We start from the raw sequence: 20,164 nt of genomic DNA, 5'->3' as shown, positions 1-20,164 counted from the left end.
TTGGGGAGAAATAGCCTAGACAAGAATTGCACTATATGTACAGTTCATAGAAAAATTTCAAAGGGCCATAACTCTGTGAGAAATCATCCGACCAAAACCGGCTGATAATATGTACATCTCCTGTTGGTAGTGAAGCTTCCCATAAAGTTTCATTGAATTCCCGTAATAAGCTGCTGAGAAATAGCTCGGACAAGTATTGCACTATATGTACAATCAAAAATTTCAAAGCGCCATAACTCTGTGAATGATCATCCGACGAGAACCAGCTGATAATATGCACATCTCCTCTTGGTAGTGAAGCTTTCCATAAAGTTTCATTGAATTCCAGTCATTTGTTGCTGAGAAATAGCCGGGACAAGAATTGCACTATATGTACAGTTAATGGAAAATTTCAAAGGGCCCTAACTCTGTGAAAAATCATCCGACCAGAACTGGCTGATAATACGCACATTTCCTTTTGGTAGTGAAGCTTCCCATAAAGTTCCATTGAATTCCGGTCATTATTTGCTGAGAAATATCCCGGACAAGAATTGCACTTTATGTACAGTTATTGGAAAATTTCAAAGGACCATAACTCTGTGAAAAATCATCCGACCAGAACCAGCTGATAATATGCACATCTCCTCTTAGTAATGAAGCTTCAAATAAAGTTAAATTGAATTCTGGTCAATGCTGAGAAATAGACCGGACAAAAATTGTGCACGGACGGACGGACACACGAACGGACAGACTAAATGGCGACAATATGCTCCCCCAAAAAAAATTTGGGGGAGCATAACAATTATTTATTTTTTAAACCTTCAAATGGGAATTTATATGACAGCAATTGGACTTTTTTTTCCTTATTGGAAAAGTGCTGTTTTCTGGTACTTTATAAAGATGGCTAACAAGAGCACTGCCTTGCGGATGCAGGCCGCTCATCTATTTTCTTTTTAAAGGTGAAGGGACTCTCAATTTCAACCACAAAGGAGGGAGGGGTGGAGTGAAGAGGGGCGTATAGTGTGGGGGTGTGGACATTTATTACATTATCTTCCAAAAATGCGAAAAAAATATGCAAAAAAATAAATAAACAAGGGCTGTTTGTAAAACATGCATGCCCCCCATATTGTCAGTCCATTGTAGTGGCAGCCATTGTGTGAATACGATTTTTGTCACTGTGACCTTGACCTTTGACCTAGTGACCTGAAAATCTGCGAGTCACTATCAATGTACCTATGAAGTGTCATGATCCTAGGCAAAAGCGTTCTTGAGTTATCATCCGAAAATCATTTTACTATTTCGGGTCACCGTGACCTTGGCCTTTGACCTTGTGACCTCAAAATCAATAGGGGTCATCTGCAAGTCATGATCAATCTACCTATGAAGTTTCATGATCCTAGGCGTATGCGTTCTCGAGTTATCATCCAAAAACCAATTTACTATTTCGGGTCACCGTGACCTTGACCTTTGACCTAGTGACCTCAAAATAATTAAAGGTCATCTGCGAGTTATGATCAATCGACTTATGAAGTTTCATGATCCTAGGCCCAAGCGTTCTTGATTTATTGTCTGACAACCACCTGGTGGACGGACCGACCGACAGACCGACTGACCGACATGAGCAAAGCAATATACCCCCTCTTCTTCGAAGGGGGGCATAAAAAATTCGGGGGGGGGGGGGGGGGGGGATTTTTGGGGTGCGATGGTTGGACGGTATTTCAAAAATAAAATAACAAAAATAAATATTTGTGTTTTTTAACCGTTTAAAAATTTTTTTTAGGGGGGGGGATTCGGGGCAGGGGGGGGGGGGGAAAGGCACGGGGGATGGTTTGGGTGGAGTCTATTGTAGTATGTCTGGTAAGAGTAGTTTTGTCAAAATATCAATCAAATCTAATCATAAATAAAGAAGTTATGGCAATTTTAGCAAAATTTAATAATTTGACCTTGAGTCTGAGAGTCAAGGTCATTCAAAGGTCAAGGTAAAATTCAACTTGTCAGGTACAGTAACCTCATGATAGCATGAAAGTATTTGAAGTTTGAAAGCAATAGCCTTGATACTTTAGAAGTAAAGTGGATCGAAACACAAAATTTAACCATATATTCAAAGTTATAAGTCAAAACAGGGCCATAATTCCTTAAAAATGACAACCAGAGTTATGCAACTTGTCCTTTTACTGTACCCTCATGATAGTTTGCGAGTGTTCCAAGTATGAAAGCAATATCTATGATACTTTAGGGGTAAAGTGGACCAAAACACAAAACTTAACCAAATTTTCAATTTTCTAAGTATAAATGGCCCATAATTCCGTTCAAATGCCAGTCAGAGTTACATAACTTAGCCTGCACAGTCCCCTTATGATAGTTAATAAGTGTTGCAAGTATGAAAGCAATAGCTTTGATACTGTAGGAATAAAGTGGACCTAAACACAAAACTTAACCAAATTTTCAATTTTCTAAGTATAAATTGGGCACATAATTCTGTCAAAATGCCAGTCAGAGTTACATAACTTTGCCTGCACAGTCCCCTTATGATAGTTAGTAAGTTTTGCAAGTATGAAAGCAATAGCTTTGATACTTAAGGAATAAAATGGACCTAAACACAAAACTTAACCAAAATTTTCAATTTTCTAAGTATAAAAAGGTCACATAATTCTGTCAAAATGCACACCAGAGTTATCTCACTTTGCCTGCCCAGTCCCCTCATGATAGTAAGTAAGTGTACCAAGTTTGAATGCAATAGCATTGATACTTTATGAGAAAAGTGGACCTAAACGCAAAACTTAACTGGACGCCGACGCTGACGCCAAGGTGATGACAAAAGCTCATATGTTTTTTATAGCCTTATAGACAATGGCCCTGGTCACAAAGCCTTATTGAACCTGGCCCCTGGTCATAAAGTATTATTGACCCTAATTCCCCGTCATAAAGCCTTATAGACCCTGGTCCCGGTCACAAAGCTTTATTGAACCTGGCCGCTGGTCATAAAGCATTTTTGACCCTAGATCCCCATCATAAAGCCTTATAGACCCTGGCCCCTGGTAACAAAGCCTTATTGAACCTGGCCCCTGGTCATAAAGCATTAATGACCTTAGTTCCCCGTCATAAAGCCTTAAAGATTATTTCCCCTGGTCACAAAGCCTTATTGAAACTGGACCCTGGTCTTAAAGAATTATTTACCCAAGCCCCTGGTCATTAAACCTTATCGACCATTGCCCCTGGTCACAAAGCCTTATTGAACCTGGACCCTAGTCTTAAAGAATTATTTACCCTAGCCCCTTGTCATTAAACCTAATCGACCATTGCCCCTGGTCACAAGTCTTATTGAACCTTGCCCCTGGCCACCTACCTCACTCAAGTACATAATGAATGAGCAAATGGAACCGTCCACTCCAAATGATTTGTAACACGGGTCTGACTCCCACATCGCCTTCATCCACTGCAAGAGAAGAAATGTGCTTAAAGCGTCATCCCAAATTAGCAAGAGCAGATTTCAATTTTTAATTGATAATATTGTTATGATATATGTAAGTTGTGCCAGTCATTTTGTAATTAGTAATTGAATTTATCATTCTCAAAGAAAAGCATTTTGAAATAACAAATGTCATTTAAATTTCAGAAAAGCTACTGACAATTATGTTATGATGTTACAAATATTAAGTAAGTAAGGAGGAGTTAAATTTTAATTGTACTTTACCCTTTACCACTTAGAAGCTAAGTGAACATGGCAATGTGCAAACACCATTAAACCAGAACTGCCTAAGAGTAACTCGCAGTCTGTTCAGGTTTTATGCTGTTTGCTGCTCATGAGTATCTAAGGGTTGGAAATGAAACCTTTAAAAATTGGTTCTAGTAAGAAAGGCATTTAATTGAATATAACTTTATACAGGACTACAAATGTGTAAAAATACATATCTAAGTGGTAAAGGATTAGGTAAGGAGGAGTTTAAATTACATTGTACTTGAACACATAAATAGATGCCATTAATTGGGTCCAAATATCGGTACACAATATCTTTTAAACCAGGACAAATTTTCATTTTAAATCATCTTATTGCCAAATGGTGTACAAGTCCCTGTGACATAAGAATGCAAAAGGTCAGTATCAAGATTAAGTGTTAATGCTGGCGAGCTAAAAGGGTCAATTAAAAGGGGCAACTAATGCACATTGCAACAAATGTGAGTACCTCAATTTTCCCCTGACAGTGTGGGTACAGCTGCCGCTCCTTGTCAGACAGGACACACCTGTCTTCCTCCCCTTTGATCAGATCTGTAGATCAATATATTTTTGAGCAGCTTTTTGGGAAAACTAGGCTTAATGCATGTGCGTAAAATGTCCCAGATTAGCGACAAACTGCACAGGCTTATCTGTGGAGATGATTGATGTACATGCATTAAGTGGAGATGATTGATGTACATGCATTAAGTGGAGATGATTGATGTACATGCATTAAGTGGAGATGATTGATGTACATGCATTAAGCCCGATTTTCAAAGAGCGTCGCACATATGTATTTTTATAATATTTCACATGATTGTATCTCACTTTGTTTTTTTCCATCGTAAAATGTCATACACCAGGCCTTTTTCATCCGTATCTACCTGTGTGTAAACAGACACATTCCCAAAGCAAAGATGCAAGTAAATAAATTCCAAATTTGAAGAAAAAAAAAGCACAATTATTTTTATTTTTTTTAAGCAGTGTCTTATGATTATTATGTCTAAATTGTATTCCAATTACATCTAACAAAGTATATAACTATTGTTTATATGATGCCTTCTGGGAAAACTTGCCTTAATGCGTTTGCGTTAAGCGTCGTTCAAGATTTGCTTGCCTGCACAGGCTTATCAGGGAGAACACTTTCCACTTTTATGGAAATTTTTGTTTAAAGGAAGTCTGTCCTAAACAAAGCCCTGTCCAGGCAGAAATTGTTGTCCTTGAGTAGCCTATGCAGACTACATAGGCCATCCTGGGCCGACACTTTACGCGCATACATTAAGCTTGGTTTGCAAACAGCGGGGCTCACATGTCTTTTTACAATTGTTTACATTATTTCTCACTTCATTTTCTAATTGTAAAATCCAATATAGCCATTATTGCATAACTTTGGAGTGAACTACATGAACACTGATACCTGGATACAATTTCTAACATACTGCACAATCATTATTTGTTCATGTGATATTAATTTTCGTTGATTTCATTATTTGACCAAACCACAGTTTTAAAAATTAACACAAATACTTATTCCCAGTGTAAAATATTTTCCTATTATTGTAGCAACAAACAACTCTAATATGCAACATAATATGCAACATAATATGCAACATTATATGCAACATAATATCCAACATAATCCAAGCACACTTCATGCGTTTGTTAACCCTTTCAGCGCTGAAACCAAATTTTGAAGGCCTTTGCAAACAGTTTGGATACAGATGAGACGCCACAGAATGTGGTGTCTCAACAGGATCCAAACTGTTTTCCATTCTGATAGTATTCTTTGAAAAAAATCGAAGAAAATGCGAATTTTAGAAATTCAGCAGACGACATTTTTGCAGAATACAAATTTCCCAGCATGCAAAGGGTTAAACAATTAAGAAATTACCCTACTGACAGTGCATTGCATTGTATAGCTGAATGACACTGAATAGCCGAATGACACTTCATGTAAAATGCTAGTGCAGTAAAGCTGTATCCATGGATACTGTTTACTGAAGTACCGAAAAATTAGATTGTAAAGGATTAGCGCTAATTGTTAACACCTTTCATGCCAAGTATGTGAACTGTCTTAGTTTTACAAGGATTTTGTAGTTTAATCAGCCAATCAGCAGTGGATTGAAGACAATAAAAGGCAAGAGCGATAAAAACCTGATTGAGTTTCTGTTATTCTATTAAAGATAAATAATGGACTGGTTAATTGGCATGTGATTAACACAGTCCACCACCTGTAGCAACTCGACTCTGATTTATGGCTGAAGATCGTTTCACACTACTTGGGGATAGGCAGATGTAAAGTTAATTTGTTTCTTCCAAAATCAGATACCCACTTATTTATATGTCTGTGAAATTGTTAAAAAAAATTATATATATATATAATGCAGACCAAACAAAATGATTTTGTGGTAACCTGTGAGTAAGCCTTAACGAAGTATCAACACTTTACTACTTAGAAATGTATTTGGATGCATTTGTAGTCCCATAAAAAAATTAATTTAATTAAAGACCTTTCTTACTGAATTCAAGTTTTAAAGGCTTTATTTCCAACCATTAGATACTCATGAGCAGCAAACAGCATAAAACCGGAACAAACTGCGAGTTACTCGCAGGCTGTTCTGGTTTTACGCTGTTTGCACATAGCCTTTTTTACTTTGCTTTTGAGTGGGAAAGGGTAAAAGGCTTCCAGAAAAATACGTACATGTACATGCTTATCATACGTAGGCACTTATTACAGTGTATACAAATCAAGATCATTTAGAGGGATCTCCAATTAATCTGCTAATAAAACTGGTATGCTGTTTAATTTTCAGTACGCTAATTTGCTATAAAAAAAAATAGTATCCATATAAGCCTAAGATATGTGTCTTGTTCTGAGAAAACTGGGCTTAATTTATGTGCGTAAAGTGTCGTCCCAGATTAGCCTGTGCAGTCCGCAATGGCTAATCAGGGATGACACTTTCCACTTTTATGGTATTTTTAGTTTCAAAGAAGTCCCTCCTTACCAAAAATTAAGTTTAGGAGGAAAGTGTCGTCCCTGATTAGCCTGTGCGGACTGCACAGGCTAATCTGGGACGGCACTTTACGCACAAGCATTAAGCCCAGTTTTCTCAGAACAAGACAAATATATAGATTTTGTACAAGGTAACCTCAAATTGTTATTGTATGCACAACCATCAATCAGCAGGGGACAAAAATTCCACTCGTCCGCTCGTATTGACGAGTGAAATCTTGAAAGGACGAGTGAATTTCCCTAAAGCTCTCGTCCTAGAGGACGAGTGAAAAAAAACTGATGTTAAAATATGTATTTTCTTACCAGTAAGACTCTTTTTCATTAAATAAAATCATTTCTTAAAGCATATCTATTCCGAAAGTAGATCGCGAATGAACCGGAAATCGTAATTGTAAATTTCATACAGCAGGTGCGCGTTGTTATGCGAGACTGTGTCACGAGTAAATATTGGCTTTTTTGTGTAAACTTTGCGTGTCCATGTTGACAGGGAACCATCTGACTTCATTCACTGTAAGTATTGATTTTTTTTAAAGAATTATTTTACTGCGAAGTACGGTTTTAAACCAGTCTGAATTTCATCTGAAAAATGTCTGACATACGAGCGTTCTTTAAAGGAGGCAGGAGCGATGTTCAACCATCCGAAATGGAAAGCACGCAAGCATTAGAAAAAGGAAAAAACAAATTTGTCTTCATTTATTTATTTTGTGTTCCTCATAAATAAAGTAAGTTAACATTTCTTCTGTGATCAGCTGGCATGAATAACTAAGTAAGCAGCATTTTAGCAGTGATATAGGAAACATTGTTTGTCATATCAGTCATTTGCAATCTTTCTTTCACACATATTTGAAGGACAAGTGCATGTGTTTGCAAGACGAGTGAAAATTTTAATGCAATTGTCCTGCAGGACAAGTGCAATTTATAAGTATTTTTGTCCCCTGATCAGGGAATATATTTTGAATTTTTTAATTTTTGTCCCCTAAAAACAATCACAAAACATTTTGGTAACTTTTTAAATACTTTTTTTTAATTGTTATTTATCAATATTAATTTATTATTAATGAATACTTAACATAATTAATTATAATATTAATAATGTCCACTTCAAATGGTACCTTTAGCTAGTACAGGGTTTGACTTGTTTACAGCACCATCCCGCGCAGGCTGGGCAAGTGTCGTCATGTTACTGGAGATGTTCAGATGATGCTCTATATAGTCTAGTCGCTCTAAGATGTTCTCCAATAGAACAGCCATAGTCTTCTTCAGATCTGTCAACCAAAAATTGAAGACAAACCATAAATCAAAACAAACATAACAGAGGGCATACTCCTGCTCAAATGTTAAAGATTTTAGTCAGTGAATATTCATGAACTCTTTCCCACATAAGCAGCAAAGTGACAATGGCGTGGGCAACCAGTGTAAAACCAGAACAGCCTGCAAGTAACTTGCAGTCTGTTCAGGTTTTATGCTGTTTGCTGCTCATAAGTAACTAAGGGTTAGAAATGAAGCCTTTAAAACTTGAATTTAGTAAGAAAGGTCTTTAAATAAATGTAAATTTCAGAGGGACTACAAACGCGTCAAAATACGTATCTAAGTGGTAAAGGGTTAAGAACCTGAACACACATGTTTAGTGTTATTTCAATATATGTAGTGAATAATTATAGACAAATGTCGTTGCATCCAAACATCAATCGAGTCAAAGAGCGATAATTCAGGCCCAAAGTCGCTCACCTAAGATACCAAGGAGTTGACTTGTTCTGTGCACTCCAAGATATCATTTGAACAAATGTTCTGACCAAGTTTCATGAAGATTGAACTATAAATGTGACTTTATGAGTGTTAACAAGTTTTATTATAGCCAAAATAAGGAAAAATGTCCTGCACCCTGGCCGCCATGTTTTTCAAGAGACCAGAACCATTATGATTTTCAAACTTATCCAAAATATCATTACAAACAAGAGGGCCAAGATGGCCCTAGTTTGCTCACCTGAGAAGAGTGTGTTCATTGAATTTTTACCATATGTATTGGGCTGTTTGTAAAACATGCATGCCTGCATATGGGCTGTCAGTTGTAATGGCAGCCATTGTGTGAATATGAATATATTAGTCATTGTGACTTTGACTTTTGACCTTGGTTTCTAGAGTTGTCATCTGGACACCATTTTACAGTCTTGAGTCATTGTAATTAAGACGTTTGACCTAGTGACTTGAACATTATGTTGGTCATCTGCCAGTCATGATCAATGTAACTATGAAGATCATGAATCTAGGCGTAAGCATTGTCAGTAAATATCAAGAAACAATTTTATTGTTTTGAGTCACTGTGATGTTGATCTTTGATGTAGTGATTTGAAATTCAAAAGGGGTATTTTTATAATCATGATCAATGTACCTATGAAGTCTTTATCCTAGGTGAAAGTGTTTTTGAGTTATCATTTGAAAACCAATTTTTGTATTTTGCATCACTGTGACTGTCACCTTTGACCTAGTGACGAGAAGATCAATAGGGGTCATTGGTGAGTCATGATCAATGTAGCCAACAGTTAGCAATTTACATTCCAAACCTTAATTTGGTACATGTAGCTGTATATTTTAGAACCCTTTATCAGCAGTAGCATGTATCCATTGTTAATGTCTTTTTTAAACACAGCCTGTTGACCAGAGCTCACACACCAACAAATTACAGCAAAATGTTATTCCTGATCCCATACATTAACTTCATAAACAATCAATGTGTGTATCCTTCAGCACGACTCATTCCTTCCTCTCTCTCATAATCAATATTAGACATCAATGGGTTAATATCAAATTGAGTTGTGTGTGTTTGTTCTTGTGTACTTGTAGATTTTAGAGCACATATGAACTGTAGTGTCCTAGTCTGATAACAAAATAATAATTGTATAGTGTTTTCATAGTTGACGTGTTAAGATTTTAAATTACAAAACAAACAAATGAATTACATTCCATCTTGCATCGTTTCAAGGTCAGCCCACTGTTAGTCTGTCTGGAAATTGTCAATTTAGTGCTTTGTGTTTAATTACCAAAACAAAAAAAAACTTTAAACCAGAAACATCTTAAAACAAGGGACAAAATTGTCACAAAACCAGGTTTTCATTGTGAAAAAAAAATCTGATAAAGGGAGAAAACTCAAACTGAACTTTTGAAATGAACAAACAAAATTAACCCCCTTTGTAAGTTTGTTTTTAAAAAAATCTATTTTTAGTCGTGGCGACCTTGACATTGGAGATATTGACGTGATTCTTTAGTGCGACACACCGTCCCTTGATGGTGAACAAATGTGCCAAATGATTTTAAAATCTCACAATGAATGACATAGTTATGGCCAGGACAAGCTCATTTATGGCCATTTTTGACCTTTGAACTCAAAGTGTGACCTTGACCTTGGAGATATCGACGTAATTATTTCGCGCGACACACTGTCCAATGATGGTGAACAAATGTGCCAAATGATTTTTAAATCTGACAATGAACGACATAGTTATGGCCCGGACAAGCTTGTTCCGCCCGCCCGCCAGCCCGCCATCCAGCCAGCCAGCCAGTCCGCCCGCATTCGCCAATCTAATAACCAGTTTTTTCCTTCGGAAAACCTGGTTAAAAATATGCAATGATTATAATGCACACATGTCAGATGGATAACAAAGTTATAAGATGATCAAAACATCAACATGATAAATTCCTTTTTTGATTGATTTAATAAGAAAATTCTATCAACTTGACTATTATATTGTTTCATGATCCTAGGCGTAAGCTTTCTTGAGTTATCATCCAAAAACCATTTTACTGTGTCAAGTAACCGTGACCTTGACCTAGTGACCTGAAAGTCAATACAAGTCATCTGCAAGTCATGATCAATGTACCTATGAAGTTTCATGATCCTAGGCATAGGCCTTCTTGAGTTATCATCTGGAAACCATTTTTCTAAGTTGAAACACTGTGACCTTGACCTTTGACCTAGTGACCTGAAAATCAATATAGGTCATCTGCGAGTCATGATCATTGTACCTATGAAGTTTCATCATCCTAAGCATAAGGGTTTTTGAGTAAAACAATTTTACTATTTTGGGTCACCTCAATGAACCTATGAATTTCATGATCCTTGGCGTAAGCGTTCTTGAGTTATCATCCAAAAACCATTTTTCTAAGTTGAGTCACCGTGACCCTGACCTTTGACCTAGTGACCTGAAAATCTATAGGGGTCATCTGCAAGTCATGATTAATGTACCTATGAAGTTTCATGATCCTAGCCGTAAGCGTTCTTCAGTTATCATCCAGAAACCATTTTACTTTTTCGGGTCACTGTGACCTTGACATTTGACCTAGTGACCTGAAAATCAATAGGGGTCATCTGCAAGTCATGATCAATGTACCTATGAACTTTCATGATCTTAGGCATAAGCGTTCTTGAGCTTTCATCGGAAACCATTTTACTGTTTCGGGTCACCGTGACCTTGACCTTTGATCAAGTGACCTGAAAATCAAAAGGGGTCATCTGTGAGTCACAATCAATGTACCTATGAAGTTTCATGATCCTAGGCATAAGTGTTCTTGAGTTATCATCCAGAAACCATTTTACTATTTCGGGTCACCGTGACCTTGACCTTTGACCTAGTGACCTCAAAATCAATAGGGTTCATCTGCAAGTCATGATCAATGTACCTATGAAGTTTCATGATCATAGGCGTAAGCGTTCTTGAGTTATCATCCGGAAACCATTTTACTATTTCGGGTCATCATGACCTTGACCTTTGACCTAGTGAACTCAAAATCAATAGGGTTCATCTGCAAGTCATGATCAATGTACCTATGAAGTTTTATGATCCTAGGCCTATTGCGTTCTTGACTTATAATTCGGAAACCATCTGGTGGACAGACATACAGACCGACATGAGCAAAACAATATACCCCTTCTTCTTCGAAGGGGGGCATAAAAATGTGACTTCCATAGTGTGCGATCACAAGGTTTGACCGAAACCATTTTTGAACTCAACTCTTGTATCAAAAAAACAAATGTTCTGACCAAATTTCATGAAAATTGGGCCAAAAATGTGACTTCAAGAGTGTAAACGCTTTCACTATATACATATAGAGAAAAATGCCCCGCCCACTGGGGGCCATGTTTTTTCACCAATCTGGACCATTTTCGAACTCATCCGAGATATCAATAAAACCAATGTTTTGACCAACTTTCATGATGATTGGACAAAAATTGCGACTTCTAGAGTGTTTACAAGGTTTCTCTACAGCCAAATAGGGAAAACTGCCACTATATACATATAGAGAAAAATGCCCCGCCCACTGGCGGCCATGTTTTTTCACCGATCTGGACCATTTTGGAACTCGTCTGAGATATCAATTACATCAATGTTTTGACCACCTTTCATGATGATTGGGCAAAAATTGTGACTTCTAGAGTGTTTACAAGGTTTCTCTATAGCAAATTAGGAAAACTGCCCCGCCCACTGGCGGCCATGTTTTTCAACAGACCGGAACCACTTTTGAACTCAATCAAGATATCATTACAACAAACATTTAGACAAAGTAACATGAAGATTGAACATAAAATGTGACTTCTACAGTGTTTACAATGTTTTCCTTTTTTTGACCTAGTGACCTAGTTTCTGACCTGGCACAAGCCAGTTTCAAACTCGGCCAAGATTTTATTGAGGCAAAGCTTCTGACCAAGTTTCATGAAGATGGGACAAGAAATATGGCCTCTAGAGTGTTTACGAGCAAATGTTAACGGACGGACGGACGACGGACAAAGACCAGTCAGAAAAGCTCACCTGAGCAATCTTGCTGCCATGTTTTTTAACAAACCGGCACCATTTTCGAGCTCCAAGATCATCATGTGATTTCTAGAATGTTAACAAGCCTTATAAGGAAAAACGCTCGCCCCCTGGCAGCAATGTTTTTCAACCAACCGAAACCATTTTATAACTCATCCAAGATATCATGGAGACAAATATTCTGACCCAGTTTCATAAAGATTGTACAATGGATGTGACCTCTAGAGTGTTAACAAGGTTTTAATAAAGCCATGTAAGGAAAAATGCCCGCCCCCTGGTGACCATGTTTTTTTAAACAACCGGAACCATTTTGGAGCTCATCTAAGATATCTTTCGGACAAATCTTCAGACCAAGTTTCATGAAGAGCGGACAATAAAATTAATGTGGCCTCATGAGTGTTAACAATGTTTTACTATAGCCATATATAGCAATATAAGAAAAATGCCCCGCCCCATGGCGGCCATGTTTTCCAAGCAACTGTGTCCATTATCAAACTCTTCCAAGATATCATTCAGACAAATCTACTGACCAAATTTCATTAAGATCGGACAATAAATGTGACCTCTAGAGTATTAACAAGGCAAATGTTGACGCTGTACAATGCACGACGGACAAAAGGCGATCACATTGTGCTCAGGTGAGCTAAAAAAGTGATGGTGGGCTACAGATCTGTAAACAAGACACTAAACAGACTTATATAACTAAAATAAACTTCATATTATTTATATTACAAAATAACCATCAACTTTTTTGGATCAGCAAACAGGCAGAAAAACTTCATTTGATCATACAAAACTTAATTGGAAGCACTGATTAGCCATGAAATTGAAGAAAGAAAGCCCTCTTCGATGAAGCAATTTTTATTACCACATACATGTGGTAATTAAAAAGATAATGTAAGCTCAAATTTTAAACAAGAGCTGTCAGAGGACAACGCGCTCGACTATTCGAGTGCTTGACAGTATAACGTAAGCCATCATGGAGAGGGGGGTATAATGTGGGTGTGTGGTCCTTTAATAGATGATCTTTTTTTTTTAAAGAATAAAAAGAATAAAAAAATTTTTAGGGGGGGGGGGGATTCTGGGGTGGGGAGTGGGGGATAGTTTGAGTGGAGTCAATTGTGGTATGTCAGGAGTGTTGTTTTGTCAAAGTATTAATAAAATCTGATCATAAATAAAGAATTTATGGCAATGTAACTAAAGTAGTATGCATATTCTGAGTGAAAAAAGGGTCATTATTCTTACAAAATGCTTGATACAGTTGTCTGCTCTTGTTTTTAGATTGGAGTCATGTTGGTAAAGAAGTATGCAAAATATTAAAGCAATATGTCAAGGGACATTGAAAATATTTAGGGTGGTACGCAAACTTCAACATTTGCACGCTAACAGGAACGCTAACGCTGACGCCAGGGTGAGTAGGATAGCTCCACTATATATATTTCATATATAATAGTCGAGCTAAAAATAAGATGATAATGCTTCATTTTAAACCCTTATGTATTATCCATAACCCCTAATAATTTATTAACACTTTATTAACAATAAGCATCATTACATTATCCGCTGTATTCTTCACACACTGTGCATAGAAATATAACTGTTTTCAGCAAATCATAAAGGACACTTGTAATTTGATCTTTCCTTTTTTTAAACAGGCCACCATTTTTGTCCCATTATGAAACCATTAGCCTATTAGTATTTTAAATATTACCATAAGCAGTGAAGCGGCCAGCATACGGACCATCCACAACTCCGTCATTGTCCCTGGCAAGGGCTCTAATGTAACGCTCGCTTAATCGTATAACTTCATTCTGCAACACAACCATGCAATAGATAGACCTTGTTGCAATAGTGAGACAAAAATTATTTTTTTTTTGGAAATTTGGGTTTTTTATTCATATTGGGAATTTGTATCAACATTTTTGCATTTATTGAAGTTTTTTATTAAATGCTTTATATTGATAAATATAAACATTTGATCTAAAAAGCTACAGTAAAACAAGAGGGCCTGAAAGGCCCAAAGTCGCTCACCTGAGATACCAAGATATTATTGGGACAAATTTTCTGACCAAGTTTCATGAAGATCGGAAAATAAATGTGGCCTCTAGAGTGTTAACAAGGTTTTACTTTGTCATATAAGGAAAAATGCCCTGCCCCCCAGCAGCCATGTTTTTCAACCAACTGGCATCATTTTTGAACTCGTCCAAGATATTATTGGGATGAACCTTCTGACCAAGTTTCATGAAGATAGGACAGTAAATGTGGCCTCTAGAGTGTTAACACGATTTTACAATAGCCATATAAGGAAAAATGCCCCGCGCCTCGGAAGCCATGTTTTTCAAGCAAACATAATTATTTTCAAATTCATCAAAGATATCATTGAGACCAATCTTCTTGGTTGATTGGACAATGACAATAAATGTGGCCTCTAGAGTGTTAACAAGGTTTTACTATAGCCATATATAGCCATATAAGGAAAAATGCCCCGCCCCTGGTGGCCATGTTTTTAAAGCAACCAAAACCATTTTCAAACTCATTCAAGATATCATTGCAACAAATCTTCTGACCAAGTTTCATGATGATCGGAAAATAAATGTGACCTCTAGAGTGTTAACAAGGTTATACTATAGCCATATACATGTAAGGAAAAATACCCCGTCCCTGTGGTGGCCATGTTTTTCAACCAACGGGCATCATTTTTGAACTCGTCCAAGATATTATTGAGATGAATCTTCTGACCGAGTTTAATGAAGATCCAACTATAAATGTGGCCTCTAGAGTGTTAATAAGATTTTACTTATAATAGCCATATAAGGAAAAATGCCCCATCCCTTGGCAGCCATGTTTTTCAAGCAAACGCTACTATTTTCTAACTCATCCAAGATATCATTGGGACAAATCTTCTGACCAAGTTTCATGAAGATCAGAAGAAAAATGTGGCCCATAGTGTTAAAAGGTTTTACTATAGCCATATCAGGAAAAATGCCCCGCCCCCTGGCGGCCATGTTTTTCAACCAACCGGCATCATTTTCGAACTTGTCTAAGATATATTGGGATGAAACATCTGACCAAGTTTCATGAAGATAGGACAATAAATGTGGCCTCTAGAGTGTTAACAAGATTTTACTATAGCCATATATACATGTAGCCATATAAGGAAAAATGCCCCACCCCTTGGCAGCCATGTTTTTCAAGCAAAGGTGACCATCTTAATAAACTTATTCAAGATATCATTGGGACAAATCTTCTGAGCAAGTTTCATGAAGATCGGAAAATAAATGTGGCCTCTAGAGTGTTAACAATGTTTTACAATAGCAATATAAGGAAAAATGCCTCGCACCCTGGCGGCCATGTTTTTCAACCAACTGGCATCATTTTAGAACTCGTCCAAGATATTATTGGGATGAATCTTCTGACCAAGTTTCATGAAGATCAGACAATAAATGTGGCCTCTAGAGTGTTAACAAGATTTTACTATAGCCATATATAGCCATATAAGGAAAAATGCCCTGCCCCTTGGCAGCAATGTTTTTCAAGCAAACATTACCATTTTCGAACTCATCCAAGATATCATTGAGACCAATCTTCTGACCAAATTTCATGAAGATTGGACAATAAATGTGGCCTCTACAGTGTTAACAAGGCAACTGTTGACGCCGCACGACTGACGACGCACGACAGACAAAAGGTGATCACAAAAAATCACCATGAGCACGTTGAGCTCAGGTGAGCTAAAAAAAAAATAACAAAAGAAGAACAAGAGGGCCAAGATGGCCCTAGTTCGCTCACCTGAGAGGAGTCGGTTCATTCAATCTTTACCAAACGTCAAACTTGACCTAGATATTGTCCAGACAAACATCCTGGTCAAGTTTCATCATTATTGAACCAAAACTCTGGCAAATGGAGTGTTTTTATTTTTGTAAGATTTGACCTGGTGACCTATATTTTGAGTTAACCCCCCCCTTACAAAACATCAGAGTTTGCTTACAAAAATAAATATTATGACCAAGATTCATAAAATCTGAAACAAAATTGTGACCTCTAGAGTGTTAACAAGGATTTTGTATAATATAATGAAAATTTGGACAATCTAATGGCAATAATTATGGCATTCATAATGTGATATATATAAAACCAATCTTTGTACCAAGTTTCATGATGATTGGGCCAAAAATGTGATTTCTAGAGTGTTCACAAGCTTTATTTACTATATAAATATAAGAAAACTGCCCCCCCCCCCCCCCCGGCAGCCATGTTATTGAACTGACCGGAACCATTTCAAACTCAACTCTCATATCCAGGAAACAAATGTTCTGACCTAATTTCATGAAAATTGGGCTTAAAATGTTACTTCTAGAGTGTTCATATGTTTTCACTATATACATATAGAGAAAAATGCCCCGCCCACTGGCGGCCATATTTTTTTCACCGATTTGGACCATTATTGAACTCGTCCAAGAAATCAATAAAACCAATGTTTTGACCATCTTTCATGATGGCAAAAATTGTGACTTCTAGAGTGTTTACAAGGTTTCTCTATAGCCAAATTATAAAGGAAAACTGCCCCCCCGGCAGCCATGTTATTCAACTGACCGGAACCATTTTCGAACTCAACTCTCATATCAAAGAAACAAATCTTCTGACCAAATTTCATGAAAATTGGGCCAAAAATGTGACTTCTAGAGTGTTCACATGTTTTCACTATATACATATAGAGAAAAATGCCCCGCCCACTGGCGGCCATGCATGTTTTTTCACCGATCTGGACCATTTTCGAACTCGGCCGAGATATCAATAAAACCAATGTTTTGACCAACTTTTATGATGATTGGGCAAAAATTGTGACTTCTAGAGTGTTTACAAGGTTTCTCTATAGCCAAATAAGGAAAACTGCCCCGCCCACTGGCGGCCATGTTTTTTAACTGACCAGAACCGCTTTTGAACTCGACCAACATATCATTAAGGCAAACATTTTGACAAAGTGACATGAAGATTGGGCATGAAATGCGACTTCTACAATGTTTACAAGGTTTTTCTTTTTTTTTTTACCTGGTGACCTAAATTTTGACCCAGCATGACCCAGTTTCGAACTTGATCGAGATATCATTGGGAGTGTTTTCAAACCAAATGTGGACAAAGGACGGACGGACGGAAGACGGACAAAGACCTGTGAGTATCACAAAAGCTCACCTGAGCAATCAGGTGAGCTAAAAAGTAACCCTCAACTTGGCTCGAACCACTGACACCTGGAGTAAAAGTCTATCGCTTAGACCATTCGGCTATCCGTGCTCATAGATTAAGCGATCTATTTTATACTTTATATAAGTAATCCTTGTAATATCACAAACTTTAACAACAACAACAACAGAACTCACCAAATTATTCTATCATTTCGCGTTGCAACGCTTTATATTTTTCATGTTTTTATATCGTCAAAAGATGCATACAATGGATATTTTAGAGCATAGTAAATGTTAAGTACATGTATTCAGGTGTTTTTTTTTGGCCCGATTTTATAGCCGAAATTCGGCTATGTTCCCAATCCCAAAAAGTATACTTTTTCCCAAAAATGTGGAAAAAAATTCCCAATTTCCAAAAAATAAAAATAAAAATTTTTTTTTTTTTTTTTTTTTTTTAGAAAGAAGTCTAACGCGTATTTTATCTCAATTTAAATTCAATTACATCTAACAGAGTATTATATGATTTTGTTCTTTAAATTTGAATGATTATAAAGAGTTGTATCAAATTTAGTATTTCCCTAATCAGTGGACTTTTCATGTGGAAAAAAAGGCTAATGAATTTATTTTCCCAATTTCATGAAAATGCCGATAAAATTCCCAATTCCAAAGCCATGGGCTATCTTCCCAAAAAGTGGAAAAAAAACCTGGTATTACTGTTTCCTCACAAATATCACAACTACAACGAAATTGTGCAAATCTGAATCAATAATTTTCTATATTGTCAATTTACCAAAATGTGAAAAGGCCCCTTTAACACACCCATAGATATGCGATGAATAGGCTTATCTTAACACACATAGTGAGTAATACTGAAATCAGTGATTTTTTTGCTTTTACATGTATTTGTTACAGCCTGTGCCATTTGAATTGGGAATATTAACGCGATAAACCATGAAGTTAGGAAAAATAGCGCGATAAACCATGCAATTGGGAAAAATTAAGCATTATAAATATGATTATAAGTAACAGAATTAAAAACAAATTTAAGTGCATGTTCAGGGTTTTTTCTAGTCATTTTGGGAAAAGGAGTCTGGTCAAATTGGGATTGTTTTAATTGATAAAAGTGGCAAATTTGGGAATTATTTATCAACAAAAAAGACTAATTTAAAGCTATATATTTTGCAGGATGTTAAAATAAAAAGTTGAGATCTAGAGTTAAGAAATCATAAGTCATAAGAGACTTCTTTCTTAAAAAAAAAATATTTTTTTTGTTGAAATTGAGCTTTTTTGGGGAAATTTGGTCAGCTTTTTGGGGAAAAAAGTTGATTTTTGCGATTAGGAAGCAGCAAAAATTCGGCAGTAATTTTTAGCAATAAAAATCAATGGAAATATATCTAATTTTGCCATTTAATGCACACTTTCAAACATTAACCTGGACACAAACTCAACAGGTATTTGTATGCATCCATCAACATGGGCCCAGTGAGTGAATTGGAGCTTGGTACTTGCTCTTCATAACATTTGTTGTAAAAAATGTATTGATCTGAGTTTGTATGAATATGATTATGTAAATTTTAATCCCCAACTGTATACCATTGATGTAAGTTGGTATTCACTAAAATGATAAAATATGTAAATTTACATTTGGCATTGAATTCTACCCCTGCATATTCATCTCATTAAATCAAGATCTAATCCCATTTCAGACACTAACAGACCACAGAAAAATGTACCTGACAAAGTATTTCAAGACTCATGATCAATGACCTTAAGATAAAGCCTATTTAAGATTTCTCCATTTTGTAATTCTCTCCTTGTACTTAAACAGTGACCTTTATTTGGATTGAGAGTGCATTTGCTAGGGTTTCATTATACAATTTTAATTTATAGTCTACCCTACATGTATATCTGTACTGGTTTGATTGCAGACTGAATATATATCTGGAACGTAGGCTCCAATTTCTCCACAATAATTTTTAAGTCTCTTTCTTTAGACTATAGGAAGTCTAGATTAAGCCATCATGCTAAGATTGCAATATTCAATGTGCTTTAAAAATGAAAAAGAAAAAGACAAATAACACCTATAAATAACAGGGTGGTGCATTCAAAATCACATATGACCTGAGTGGAAGTCTTATCAGTTTAATTCATTGGCCCATTAACCCCCATTTGAGTAACCCTTTCGCCCATAAGAAGCAAAGGGAAAATGGCTGTGTGCAAACAAACAAAAAAAACAGAACAGCCTGAGTAACTCGCAGTCTGTTCAGGTTTTATGCTCTATTCTGCTCATCCAGGGTTGGAAATGAAGGCTTTAAATCTTGAATTCAGTAAGAAAGATCTTTAATTAAATATAATTTTCTAAGGGACTACAAATTCATCACAATACATATCTACATATAAGTGGTAAAGCTGGGTTAAGTCCTTATGAAGGTCAACGTCAAGGGAAATTCAGGTCAGGTGATGTGAGTGTGCT

General features: G+C 36.5%; 1 protein-coding gene across 1 annotated transcript in view; it reads right to left on the bottom strand.

Annotated features, from left to right (window-relative positions):
* LOC127846997 (alpha-1,6-mannosylglycoprotein 6-beta-N-acetylglucosaminyltransferase A-like) overlaps positions 1–20,164 on the bottom strand; it is a 72,305-nt gene that overhangs the window by 46,025 nt on the left and 6,116 nt on the right. The window contains exons 3-6 of the mRNA XM_052378472.1: positions 14,223–14,322; positions 7,820–7,972; positions 4,164–4,246; positions 3,326–3,415 (exon numbers count right to left, since the gene is read on the bottom strand). Of these exons, the coding sequence (XP_052234432.1) occupies positions 3,326–3,415; positions 4,164–4,246; positions 7,820–7,972; positions 14,223–14,322 (426 nt within the window). The remainder of the gene's footprint in view (positions 1–3,325; positions 3,416–4,163; positions 4,247–7,819; positions 7,973–14,222; positions 14,323–20,164) is intronic.

Source organism: Dreissena polymorpha, chromosome 10 (genome assembly GCF_020536995.1).
Source record: "Dreissena polymorpha isolate Duluth1 chromosome 10, UMN_Dpol_1.0, whole genome shotgun sequence".
Lineage (NCBI taxonomy): Eukaryota > Metazoa > Mollusca > Bivalvia > Myida > Dreissenidae > Dreissena > Dreissena polymorpha.
The sequence above is the reverse complement of the archived record's forward strand: the minus strand, read 5'-3'. Positions and strand labels throughout refer to the sequence as shown.